General features: G+C 37.2%; 1 protein-coding gene across 1 annotated transcript; it reads left to right on the plus strand.

Moving 5' to 3' along the window:
- Positions 1-292: 292 nt before the first annotated feature.
- LOC306855527 (solute carrier family 22 member 6-A-like) lies at positions 293-11,775 on the plus strand (the record flags this gene model as incomplete). The annotated part of the gene is made up of 10 exons (XM_079394284.1): positions 293-673; positions 2,590-2,693; positions 3,841-3,995; positions 4,515-4,683; positions 8,269-8,392; positions 8,477-8,592; positions 9,337-9,551; positions 9,656-9,764; positions 11,333-11,539; positions 11,631-11,775. The coding sequence occupies 10 exons, from the start codon at positions 293-295 to the stop codon at positions 11,773-11,775; spliced, it is 1,725 nt and encodes a 574-aa protein (XP_079250410.1).
- Positions 11,776-14,424: the final 2,649 nt, after the last annotated feature.

Raw genomic sequence — 14,424 nt, forward strand, 5'->3', positions numbered from 1 at the left:
TGCAGGGTATTTTAATCAGATTAAAACTTCATTATTGCTGTGTGTGTGTGTGTGTGTGTGTGTGTGTGTGTGTGTCATGGAGGGGGTGACTTTTAATTCACTCCAGCTCTGTGTATGGAAAATGCTTTGCGTTCAGAAATTAGACACTCTTTTTGGCAACCATTAACCTCAAAATTAATCATTCAAAGTTTTAAATAACTTGTTTGCGTAATTTTTACGAAACATCGAGGAGAGTTCAGTCGTTGTCAGTCTGCTCAGGTGAGAGGATATATAGAAATATATCAATACCAACATGGGCTTTGCGGATCTTCTGGATGAAGTTGGCGGGTTTGGGCGCTTCCAGATGATTCATGTCACTCTTCTGTCCATCCCGGGCCTTCTAATGGCTAGCCAGAATTTACTCAATAACTTCGCTGCCGGTGTTCCGGAGCATCACTGTCGCATCCCGAACATCACAGCGGCGCTGAACGAGAGCACAGCGGCACTCCTGCGCGTGTTTATCCCGCTGGATTCACCCCTCACACCGTCCAGATGCACCCGGTACACCGACGCTCAATGGCATTTACTCACAGACAAACCGAGCCACATAAATGCAACTGAAATCAAAACAGAGGCTTGTGCTGAGGGCTGGACATATGACAAGACTGAATTCATCTCATCTATAGTGTCAGAAGTAAGTCGTTTCCCATTTACAATTCAGCTTTTCATCACTATAATTGTTAGGCTGATAATAGAATTTGAATAAATAGATAATATTAAATGAGAAAATGTACTATCCGAACTTTAATGGTTGTAATTCATTAACACCTTGCAATACAGACCTAATGTTGGTCTCTTGTTGGCATTTCAAAAAATGAAAGTGTAAAAAAGTTATAGAAATGTAAGTTTACTGTAAAGAAAATATACTGTAGGCTTACTAAATTGCTTTATTTTATATAAAAAAAAATATTTTACAGAATGTTTTGGAATCTAAGATTGCTATAAAATCAAAAGCCATAACTTAGATTTAAGTTATGTTCCAAATTTGAAGTTGACATCACAAAAAGTGATTACTTGTAAGATTTTGTTTAGGCGCTATACCAAAAATAGCCACTGGGTCACACGAAAAACTTCATAGCCTTTTTGTTTTTGTTTTGATACATTTTCCGTCACAAATGTAAATTTCTGCCACAATATTACTTATATCACAAAATATCCATATTGGAGCCTTGAGACTCAGACCTTTCTAACAACATGTGTTTTGTCAAGATTAGGAAAAGTTCGATTATAAAATATTGTAGTAAATTTTGTAATATGACACTTGACACTGAGCCTGCTAAAAAGGTTTGAATCTCCACTTCCATATAAAGCAATGGTTCATTTCAAAACGGATTTCACAGGATGATTTTTTCAGTGTTTAAGCTTGCGAAAAGGATGATTACTAAAACAGGAAAAAGGCAATATTAAAAAAAGGTTGCAAGCATCCTGATAGTGGGATGCAGACAGTTTTAACAGGCTAAACAGTACTGTGGTTTGTGACTTCATAAAAGTTCAAATATTCCATCTCATTACAATTGTCTATATAACTATCAGTCTGAAAACAGCACATTTTCATCATAGGTACACCTCAACTCTGAGAGACAGAATCTAAAAAAAAAAAGTTTAAAAAAGCCTCATGGAGTATCAATGATCCTGAGAAAGGTGAGGGATCAGCCTAGAACTACACGGGAGGACCTGGTCCATGACCTGAAGAGAGCTGGGACCACAGTCTCAACGGTTACCATTAGTAACACACTACACCGTCATGGATTAAAATCCTGCAGCGCGCGCAAGATCCCCCCGCTCAAGCCAGCACATGTCCAGACCCGTCTGAAGTTTGCCAAAGACCATCTGGATGATCCAGAGGAGGCATGGGAGAAGGTCATGTGGTCAGATGAGACCAAAATATAACTTTTTGGTATAAACTCCACTCGCCGTGTTTGGAGGAAGAGGAAGGATGAGTACAATCCCAAGAACACCATCCCAACCGTGAAGCAAGCATCATGCTTTGGGGGTGCTTTTCTGCAAAGGGGACAGGACGACTGCACCGTATTGAGGGGAGGATGGATGGGGCCATGTATCGCAAGATATTGGGCAACAACCTCCGTGTTACCCAACGACAGCCCCAAAACCTGAAAGATCCGGAGAAGACCTGTATGGAGGAGTGGGCCAAAATCCCTGCTGCAGTGTGTGCAAACCTGCTCAAGAACTACAGGACACGTCTGACCTCTGTAATTGTAAACACAGGTTTCTGTAGCAAATATAAAGTTCTATTTTTCTATTGTATCAAATATTATTTCATTCAATAAAAATGGAAATTAATTATTCAAAAATCATACAATGTGATTTTCTAGTTTTTTTATATATATATTCTGTCTCTCACAGTTGAGGTGTACCTACGATGAAAATGACAGATCTCTCCCTTCTTTGTAAGTGGGAAAACTTGAAAACTCGGCAGTGGATCAAATACTTATTTGCCCCACTGTATCTTAAATTGAGGAACTAGGCTTCTGTTAATGTAGAAACCTCATCCTAAGCATTACAGTGATGCTTTTCTCTTATTTGTCACAGTGGGATCTGGTTTGTACCCTCCGTCCACTCAAACAGATGAGCCAGACCATTTACATGGGAGGAGTGCTGACAGGTGCCATTATATTTGGAGGGCTATCTGACAAGTAAAGCATCTGTTTCTGCTGTCATTATAACACTATTACACAAAACACATCCACATATATGCCTTTTTGGACAGTAATAAGATTCAATAAACTGTGTCTGATTAGCCTATTTTTCACTTGTACACGTGAGGTCACGAATCAATGATGTACAAGTGCATTTCAATCATCTGCCAGCAGTTATTTTTACAGCAAAATACCACAACGTTGCATATCTTTAGCTGCATTCACATGGACACTAATGATCTTGAATAAGTGTAGTAACAATAAACTGTTTGAAAAGACTAGTAAATAATTTTTTCTAGTTGCTGATAATATGCAGGAAGCAAAATGACTGATGAATGAATGATATTAAATAAAAAAATAACTGATTCAAAAAAGGGATTAATTTGATCATCTCCAATCGCCATTGAAAGTTTAATATTATTGAACAATGAAGTTTAAATTTATTTTAAAATGCCTCATGTGGTATTAACGTCTGCATGTCTCTTTCTAGGAACAGCATTAGCCCAAATGGATGCCCTAGTCAGATTGATAGGGGTCTATAGGGGTCAAAATAGAACTTTAATAAAATATAAAAGTAAATAAATAAATAGTAATTAAATTGTATTATTTATATATTACAATTGTAGCTCTAGACAGTTAGCTATGATTTTATTAATACAGTTAACTGGTTGATTTTATTGTCTCAAGCGTTCAGAAATCACACAAAAGAAAATCAATTTATGAGATGCTTACATATGAACCAAACATCTACAACACCCAATAAGCTACAAAATCAAAGCAGACTTTATATTTTTAAATAGTATTACTCACTTTTGATATTTTCCAGTACATACCTCATTGTAAAGCAACCAATCTGTTCAGCTTTTCACTTACTGCAAATGGTGGGAGGCAACATGCAGTTTTATGTCAAAATAAAATCTAATTCAAAATATGAACAGAAATAAATATATCAATAATACTAAACAACCCTGTCTGAGATGTGGGTAGTGAAGCTCATCATCAAACACACGTACAGGCTGCATTACAGTAGTGATGTTATTATGCACTACAACCCACCATTCATTCATGCATTTATTTAATGGATTACAAAAACATGACAGCAGCATTTTGAATCATTATTTCTTTACTCTTTATTCTCCTGTAGGTTTGGGCGAAGGTCCATGCTGATTTGGTCATATTTCCAGCTTGCTGTCTTAGGCACATTCACGGCTCTCTCTCCGTCTTACGTGGTTTACTGCATCTTTAGATTCCTGACAGGAATGTCCGTGTCTGGAGTCATTCTCAACGCCGTCTCGCTCAGTGAGTGTTTCTCTTCACTAACTCTAAAGGAAAGGACTGGTTCATCCAACATATACAATATACTAAATTATTTACATTGGGGAAAAAAACTGTGGAAACAGATAAGAATAATGATTTTTAAAATCAATTACTATGAATGTGTTTACATATGTCATTTTACTTTAAAGAAAAAAATACGAAGGTAAGTGTTTAAAAGACAATATTTGGAAAATGTCACTTCACTGACACGGTCAGATGAGAATAAAACTTGAACTAAATTGATCTGAATAATGATGCTGTTGATATGGATGAATTTTGCAACACTGCCACAGTTATTGAACTGAACTGAATCAACATTGAACTAAATGGATTATAATTAAAAATGATATTATTATCTTCAATAGAGCTGTTTTACACCTTAAACTTATTACTTTTGCCACATTAACACTGTTTTTTCCTTTTTTTATTTTGTGATGCTGCTTTTAAACAGTAGCTTCGGCCTATATAAATAAATGTGACTTGAAATGTTTGTTTTTATAGAGGTGGAGTGGATTCCTACTAAGGCTCGGACGCTGGTGGGCACCATATCGTCTTTCTTCTTCACATTTGGTCAGATGATTCTAGCTGGAGTGGCATACAGTCTAAAGGACTGGCGCAAAATACAAGTGGCCGTCTGTCTTCCTTTCTTTATCTTCTTCTTCTACAGCTGGTATGAGATTATTCAAATCACTCTTTCGTGGTGAATAAAACTTAATCATGACATTCTGTGTTACTGATGTATGCCACTGATGCCAGGTGCATATGATTTGAACAACCCAGGCTCATTGAAAAAACAAGCCATTTCGCAAAATGTGAAAATGTTCCTTTCAAAGTGAAATACCCAGTGAGTGAGCATTCAGTTTTAACCAAAAGAGATGAACGTGAATGGTGAATCTGGCAGTGTTTTATTGTATTGGTTGTTGTACATATTGCAGTAGTTCAGAAATTAAATGTCAGGTGAGTGGCAATAAAAGGTTAATGCTCTATTGCATTTGAAAATAAAGTACCACCTACACTAAACTTAACGCTGAGGAACATTTCACCCAAAAATGGAAATTTTCTGAAAATCACTCACCCTCAGGCCATCCGAGATGTAGATGAGTTTGTATCATATTTGGAGAAATGTATCATTCCATCACTTGCTCACCAATGGATCCTCTGCAGTCAATGGGTGCCGTCAGAATGAGAGTTCAAACAGCTGATAAAAACATCACAATAATCCACAAGCAATCCACATCACTCCAGTCCATCAGTTAACATCTTGAGAAGACAAAAGCTGAAACAAATCCATCGACGTTTTTAACTTCATAAAATACATAATCCATAAAAACTCTTCCTCCAGTGAAAAAGTCATCCCACATGTGAAAGCCAATCGAGCTGCTGTCGTTCTAACACTCTTTGTTTGCATTAGGAATGTGTTGATTACATTAATGCAAGAATGTTACAATAGTGAAGAATGCTATTATAATAAAGGCTTAACTAAAATATGACCCTCAAATGGAAAATGTTAATAAACCGCATATTCCTGTTACAGAAATGGTCAAATAATATTTTTTTTTAATCATAGATCATAAAAGGCACACTATAAGTGTAACGAGGATGCTGAGGCCGAGTTAGAACCATATGTGGGATTTTATTAAGAGCAGTTGCGATAGACAGGTAAGGGATGATAGGCAGAGGGTCAAAACCAAAGTAGCAGTCCAATCCGTCAACATATAAAGGGTTAATCCAAAAGGCAATAGTGAGCAGGCAGGCAATAGGTCCAAGCACAAACATCAGTCCGATCAGGCAACCAAAACGAAGGGGATAATCCAGGTAATCGATAAACAGGCAAACAGGCAGAATCATACACTGGACCCTATAGGCCATATACTGGTGAAATGGTGAAACAGGGGTTGGGCTGTCTCCATGGCAGTAGGTAGTCCTTTTAATGGAACTAAACAACAATATTTGGGTCTTGTGGTAAACAGTGATTTATACAAAACACGTTCCAATGTGTTAGCTCACCATGATGCCAGGAAATTGAGTTTGAGAGTTCTTGTCTGATGAGTAATCCCCTCTCCAATGAGTGCTTCGTCTATGGTCACAATCATCAGCTGGAGTGCCCATGAGCTCCACCAGTGGGCACTCCATCCCTGAATTTTACCATTCACTTAGGACTCCATTTCCCATAATCCTTTGCCCGGACTCATCTGCACTCATCATTAATTGCAGTCACCTGTCTCTCATTATCTCATCAGTCTCACACTATAACAATGGCACACACACACACACAAAGGGGATATATCGCCCTCCGAAGGGCACTTCGGAGTGAAAATAATCATGGCCTCCATATTGAAGTGTCGTTCCAGACCGAAGTGCTCCAAACTGTCCACTGCAAAGGGCCCTTCAGAATGAAGGATTTCGAAGGGTACAACTGATCGACACTTCGGGCTCCCATGATCCTTTGTGCAGATTCTTTGCATGATGACTGCGCCTCCGTGTGGGCACAGGATGATGATGCAGAAGGGCACTTCAAGAAAGTTGTTTGGTCCCCTACTGCCTTCAACCCTTCAAAGCTCTCACTCCAGAGGGTAAACCCTTTGAAGGGATTAGGGCATAGGGATGAGCCCTTCCGAATGGAACGCAGGGACACTCTCACATCGCTGTTGATTGTAAGCCTGTAACGTTTTCCCAGTTTCCATGTTCCCTTACCTTGCCTACGTGTTTTTGGATCTTGGACTGTTTCAGTGTTTTTTTATTGTTTGCTGCCTGCTCTGCCCTTGCGCCTGTTCATTGGATTACTCTCTTGGATTATTCTTGGATGTTATTGTTTGCTGGTGATTTACCCTGCCTCTTTGACCACGCTCTTTTTAATAAAGCTAGCTTTTGGAGCCACAACTCTGGTGTCATGACTCCTACGTTACAGATGGCTTTGATATTGATAGGAGTGCATGGTTGAGTGGGAATGTTATACTTCTTGATGATGTCTTTATTTATCAGGTTCAGGGCAGCTCCAGAGTCAATCATTGCTGTCAATCTGAGAGAGAGTTTTTCAGTCTTTACTGTGACAGGCAATGTGTATGATTTATTACTGAACAAGGAGAAATGTTCAATATTCACCCTGGGTGCAGCTTTAGACTTGTGTGGACATCCAAGACTGCGATGGCCTGCCTCACCACATTAGAAGCACAAGTGGAGCTGTTGACAACTCATACTTTCCTCCTCACAAAGCCTTGAGATATTGAGTTGCATGGGTTCATCGCTTGGTTTAGTCTCAACTGCAGTGTGTCTATTTCCTCTTCCTTAGTTTCGGAGCTTGTATCATTAGGTTGTCGGCAAGAGTCACAAATTCTGAAAAGGACGAGTTCTCCCCTTTACAAGCCAGCTCAGTTTGCAGTTTGGTGTTGGAACTACATTGAAACATTGCTTTCAAAGAGATATCGTTCCATCAACTCTGTGCAGCGAGCATTCTGAATTCGATGGCATATTCAGCAGCGGTGCGGTTACCTTGCATAATATTCAGAATCTGTGAAACTTTGAAACTTCCGTTGGATTCATTGGTGGCGAAGTATACTGTTACGAGGACGCTGAGTCAGAATCCATATGCAGGAGTTTATTAAGAGCAGTTGCAATAGAAAGGTATGGGAAGATAGAGGGGCAGAACTAAAGTAGCTGTCCAATCCGTCAACATGCAAAAGGTTAATCCAAAAGGCAATAGTAAGCAGGCAGGCAATAGGTCCAAGCATAAACATCAATCAGATCAGGCAACCAAAACAAAGGGGATAAACAGGCAGAATCATACATGGAACAGGCAGGCAGAATTAACAGGAAAAGTAAGGCAGGTAAACTGTAAGGCAGGTAAACTGGCAATACTTTGCAATGAGCACAAGCACAGTCTCTAGCTATAAAGCAACCAAACAGGAAATGAGTGTAGGGGAAGCAGAGGGAGCGGACCACTGTCAGTACTCGGGTGAAGGCTCCCTTGGCTTGCTGGCTTGTCATTACAAGAAGATGAAAAATAAAAGAACACTAAATGCAAGATAAAACCACAGTTTTTAAAACCTCAACAGAAGCCATCTTTAAAGAGGTCTTATGAGTCTTTGGTAATTTTTCAGCCTGTATAGATAATGTGATTGTGTTGATTCTGAATTTCCAAATTTCTCAAAGGGTGTTTAAATCACGCATAAAGTAATTAGAACTACAGAAATTCTGCACCTAGTAAAAACCTAATGCAGCATGCAATAACAACTATAGAAATGTCTCCATGTCAAAGGTGGTACTCTGAATCTTCTCGCTGGCTGGTGCTGAACGGCCGCTGTGAGGAAGCACTGAAGCATCTCCACCGTGTGGCTAAAATCAACGGCAAGCCCGAGATGACAGAGAAGATCACTTTAGAGGTTTCATGTCAGCCTATAGCAATATTTCACATTTCATATAATCACATATTCATATCATTTCATATATCACATCTTCATGTTTAGGTGCTGGAGTCACACATGCAGAAAGAGATTCAGTCCAGTAAGAGCATTTATACTGTGTTTGATCTCCTAAAAACTCCAACCATGAGGAAGATATCCATGTGCCTTATGGTCGTCTGGTGAGAATCATTTTGTTCCGTTTCTGTCTGTACTCAACTTGTATTATGCTTAAATATGCATTAATTTAGCATGCTGCTTCATATTGTATTTGCAAAATAAAATACAACACTTGTTTCTTACTAATTTGGGAGGGGTTTTGCTAGAGCAAATAGTTTTCCATTTTGTAGCATTTTGCTTTTGACGTTTTGTTTTGTATTGTATTGCTTAATCAGCAAAAAAAAAACAAATGCATTAAAGCTGATACATAGATACATTTTGAAAAATCTTCTTTCTTATGAAAAAAAAAGCAGTGAAATGTTTCTGAACTTATCATCAACAAATTTGGTGATATTACGCCGTCTTTGGAAATCTAAATTTTTGGTAACACTTCACTTAAAGCCTTTATGTATAATGCATTATAAAGGGTTATTAAAGGGTATAATGCATTATATTTATTCATTGTGTGCGTTGTAAAACATTATACCTTGTCGTAAATAATTATAACCAAATTTAAGATGCATAGTGTAACAATGAATTGATAAGTGTTATAGTGTATTATAATGTATTAACTGTGGTTACAATTATTCATGAGATTGTACAATGCATTATAAGGTGCATTACAAGGCATAATTAATACATTAAAACTACATTTATAATGCATTATACATAAAAGCTTTAAGTAAAGTGTTACAGAATTTTTTCAAGATGCAGGGCTGTTTTATGCACAAATAAATAAATGCATACTCTGTTGATCTTCCTCACAGGTTTTCGACGAGTTTTGCATATTATGGTCTGGCCATGGACCTGCAGAAGTTCGGGGTGAACATCTATCTGATGCAGGTCATCTTTGGGGCAGTAGATTTTCCCGCTAAACTGGTCGCTCTTCTGATGCTGAGCTTTCTGGGCCGACGCACAACCCAAGGCACATGTCTCCTGATGTCAGCATCTGTAATATTTGCCAACATTTTTGTTCCTAAAGGTAAGACAATGACTGTGTCTTTATTATGATGCCATCCATATCCACCTAATGCATCTTAATGACTGATTCATACCGACTGGTAATGAAGCTGTGTGTCATTGCAGATATGCAGATCACAAGGACAGCACTTGCTGTTCTCGGAAAGGGCTTTACATCAGCATCGTTTACTTGTGTCTACCTATTTACAGGAGAGCTTTACCCTACTGTCATCAGGTCAGAAGAAACAAACTATAGAAGAAGAAATTATACAATCGGTCTGAAGCTTTATGATTGGGTATTTCCCAATTAATCTAACAAGATCAGACCCATGACAATAAACAATACATTTGGTTATTAAAAAAAAAGACTCAAACTTCCCCTTTTGCCCGAGACTCTGGATTACAGGTAATGATGTGGTAAATAATGTTTCTTGCACAGACCAATCATTTCACTTCATAAGACCTCAAAATTTCGTCAGGAGCAACAGGGATTAATTTTGTGTTGCCTGATATGCTTTTTTTGACTCTCAACTGCTGCGCAGCGTCACGGAAGCTTATCAATTGCTTGTGTGTTTAAGCCTTGCCAATTTAAACATTCAAAAGAGTTAAACATTCGTGACACTGAACCGAGTTCTCCTCCTGTGCCAGAATGAACAAATACACCTCGCCAGTTTAAACATACAAACACAAAAAGATGTGAAAAGCTTAATTTAGCACTCGCTTGTTCTCGCTCTTGAACCGACAAATATATACAAAAATAATGTCGAAATGTCTTGCCGAGTATCCGGATATGTCTTAAGTGAACGTAAACAGTTGAGAAAGAAATCAGATGTGTATTTACTAGCTCTTTACTGAATTACTTTGTAGTTTTAACAAGAATTAATCTGTATTTAATTTATACAGTGAAGGCTATGCAATAATATTTTACATTTGATTATTCGATTTCTGTACCTGGGCACCTACAAACTTGGAAAAAACTTAAACATTGTTTAATTTGTATCTTTGTTTCATTTGTTTATTTGTGCTATTTACACTATTTCAAACAGGGCCCATAGGTACAACCTGCACCGGGGCCCCGCAAACCCCAGCTACGGCCCTGGAGACATTTCAATTAAAAAAAAGCCTAGCATGCCTAAAGTTTCAAATAAATCTATTAGGAGGAATTTATTAACAATGGACAGACTTTTTAAGGCATTTATTGATGTAGGTGGATGTATGTAGAAATTAATATTTCAAGTTGTACAAGTTAAAATTAGTTCCTGTATTATGAACAAGCATGAAATATAGGGATAGTTCACCCAAAAATGAAAATTCTGTCCTCATTTACTCACCCTCATATTGTTCCAATGCTGTATGAGTTTCTTTCTTCTGTTGAACACAAAGGAAGATATTTTGAAGAATGTTGAGAAGCAAACAGTAGCCATTGACTTTCATAGTATGGAGAAACATTGTCTTTGGGAACCAGAAACCATTTAATTACAAACATTCTTCAAAAACATATTATTTTGTGTTCAACAGAAGAAAGAAACTCAACATGAAAAACATTGTTCATATACATTATGAATTCAACTAATGTCAATAAATAAAACCATAATATAAAGTGGTACCGGAAATAAAACAAAGAGAGGAAGACATGTTACTGTACATGGAAGCTAAATACGTTTAATGATAATACTAAAGTCGCCAAGCGACACCATCCATTAGAGATATTGTACCTTGTATTTCCAGAGTAAGTAGGAGTAGCAATGCTCACTTTTACATGAATTCTACCTCACAGGATAAGAGTTTATGCTTGTTCCACAGACAGACCGGCATGGGCTTTGTCTCCACGATGGCCAGAATCGGATCCATGGCCGCTCCTGCTGTCCTGATCCTGGATGAGATCCTGCCGGCTCTGCCTAGCATTGTATACGGAGGATCCGCTGTGCTCGCTGGTTTCATAGCCTTTTTTCTTCCAGAAACCCTCAACATTCCTCTGCCTGATACCATTGAGGATGTAGAGGAGAATGGGTAAAGTCTCAGAGCTGGGAGTCACTGTGATTAGCTTTCTGTTTCAACATTGTTTTCGTTATACATTGTACTGTACATTTCAATCTTACAGGGAAAAGAAAAGTCGAAGTCTTAAAGAACAGACCCAGAGTGAGTCGCTGGCCTTACGGGACATCAAACAGAGTGGAGGAACATGTGAAGAGAACAAGTCCTCTGGGCTTCATCCACTGTCAGAGACTCCAGTTCAATTAAAGTAATAATTATTACACCCCGAGACAAACATTCATGACTGTTATTGATGCTTGCTGTCTCAGTATAGACCAACAAAACTGGACAACAGATGAATTTGTTTCTTCATGGAAACAGATTTGGAGAAATGCAGCACTGCATTAATGTCTCAGCAATGGATGCTCTGCAGTGAATGGGTGCCGTCAGAATGAGAGTCCAAACAGCTGATAAAAACATCACAATAATCCACACCACTCCAGTCCATCAGTTAACATCTGGAGAAGACAAAAGCTGACTGTTTGTAAGAAATAAATCCATCACTTAGACGTTTTAACTGTAAACCTTTGCTTCTGGATAAAATATTATAATCCATAACGCTTCCTCCAGTAAAAAGGTCCATCTCCTGTGGTCTCTCACATCAAAAGCCACACACGTGACCCTGGAGCACAAAAGCTTAAGTCTTAAGTCGCTGGGGTATATTTGTAGCAATAGCCAACAATACATTGTATGGGTCAAAATTATTTATTTTTCTTTTATGCCAAAAATCATTAGGATATTAAGTAAAGCTCATGTTCCATGAAGATATTTTGTAAATTTCCTACCATAAATATCAAAACTTCATTTTCAGATTTTCAAATAGTTGTATCTCAGACAAATATTGTCCTATCATAACAAACCATACATCAATGGAAAGATTATTTATTCAGATGATGTATAAATCTCAATTTTAAAAAAATTGCCCCTTATGACTGGTTTTGGTCAGGGTAACATTTTTATTTAGAGCGGTTTTGGACTGTTTTATAATGCTTGATCTGTGCAGATTTCTCTCCCGATTCAGACAAAATGACTTTTCCATCGGAGGAAGTGTTTTAGCTGGTTTGAAGTTAAAAACGTCTTAATGATGGATTTGTTTGAGCTTTTGTCTTCTCCAGATGTTAACTGATGGACTGGAGTGGTGTGGATTATTGTGATGTTTTTATCAGCTGTTTGGACTCTCATTCTGACGGCACCCATTCACTGCAGAGCATCCATTGCTGAGACACTGATGCAGAGACACATTTCTACAAACCTGATGAAGAAACAAACTCATCTACATCTCAGATGACCTATTCCTTTAATCTCCAAAAGTTTTTAAGTAATCTATGTTACATGTGCAGTGTGAGAAACAGACAGAAATTTAAATCATTATTCGTCTGATAATTTTTAATTATTTTCTTTCATGATGTTGTTGAAAAATCACTAGGCATGAAAATGTTTGCATAATTGCTGGGACTGATTTTATTCAAATGTTTCAAGGTAGAAGTTCTTTGTTAATATACAGTATATTATGGTATTATACTCTATTTTTGATTATTTAGATTGCCTGTAATGAAGGTTCTGCAGTAACTTAATTATGTACAACTTATATGTATTTTGTATTTGATTTTGTAATTTTTATTGTATCCGAAATGTAACAAAATGTAAAATTTTACAATAAGGTTCAGTTCATTAACATTAGCTAATGCATTAACATAAAAAAATATTGTTTATTGTTAGTTCAAGATACCCAGTGCATTAGATAAAAGTGATATAATAAACCATATTGCACTGAAAAAAAAAAAATTTCACTGAATTTACAAAAAAAAAAAAAAAAGTAAGTGGTTGCAATCAATTTATTTTAGCTACATTTAAATAAACAAATTTAGTTGACTAACTTTAAAAAACATTTTAATGTAGCTAAAATAAATAGTTTGCAACCACTTACTTTAAAAAGAATGTAGTTGAATTTTTTTCAGTGTGTGGTTTATATTAAACATTCAGAGCCTTAAATCACTTCAGAACTCGTTCGTCTTCAATGTATAAGTGAATATTGTAACTGGATTTTAAAGTAACATTTCTTTAACACTGCCTATGAAAGCATGAAGTATAAAATCGGCTGATACAGACTGCATGCACTTGCACCTTCATCACATTCACAGGGATGTTTAGCAAAAAATGGTGACAAACTAGAAAATCCACTCAAGCTGCAAAGTATTTACTGAGAACTGAGATGCTCAAAACACATATTTTGAGCTGTGCCTTCACTTTAAATAGCAGAAAATCATTCTACAGCTAGAAATTAAAATGACCAGACTACTTTCAAAACACTGAAAACACTGCTTCCCCTTTACTTTCACTGGCCCCATAAAACATTTAATATGAGACTTTAAACAGACACAACTGTGAAAGTGAACAATAATTGATGTCGGTTGTTGCAAAATCCTTATCTGTGTGACAGAGCTTTGGAAAAAAGAGATGAGAGTTAATAAAACAAATGATTTGATCATGTTTGAAGTTGTAACAGCACCACTCTTTGGTCTTGACATGAATTTACAACTTTTGCATAAATGATAGATTTCAAAATAACTTTTATTTGCAACTAGCAACATTTGTGAGCAAGTAAAAAAAAAGGGGGGAAAATATAAAAGCTATATTAGTTATAAAGAGACTATAGCATATGATTTTAGAGCGACTGGACTAAAAGTCAAACCCCCTATCTTTAAATGTGTTTATGACGTGCTCAGCTTTCATGTCACCGGTAGGATATGGCGTCATGTGTCATTCATTGAGTTCTTGACTAGCAGGTTTAAAGTTCACCTGATGTTAACCCAACCCATATGAGAGGAACCGGTGTAACTCGAGACTGCGTCTTCATTCTT

Source organism: Barbus barbus (genome assembly GCF_936440315.1).
Source record: "Barbus barbus genome assembly, chromosome: 36".
NCBI lineage: Eukaryota > Metazoa > Chordata > Actinopteri > Cypriniformes > Cyprinidae > Barbus > Barbus barbus.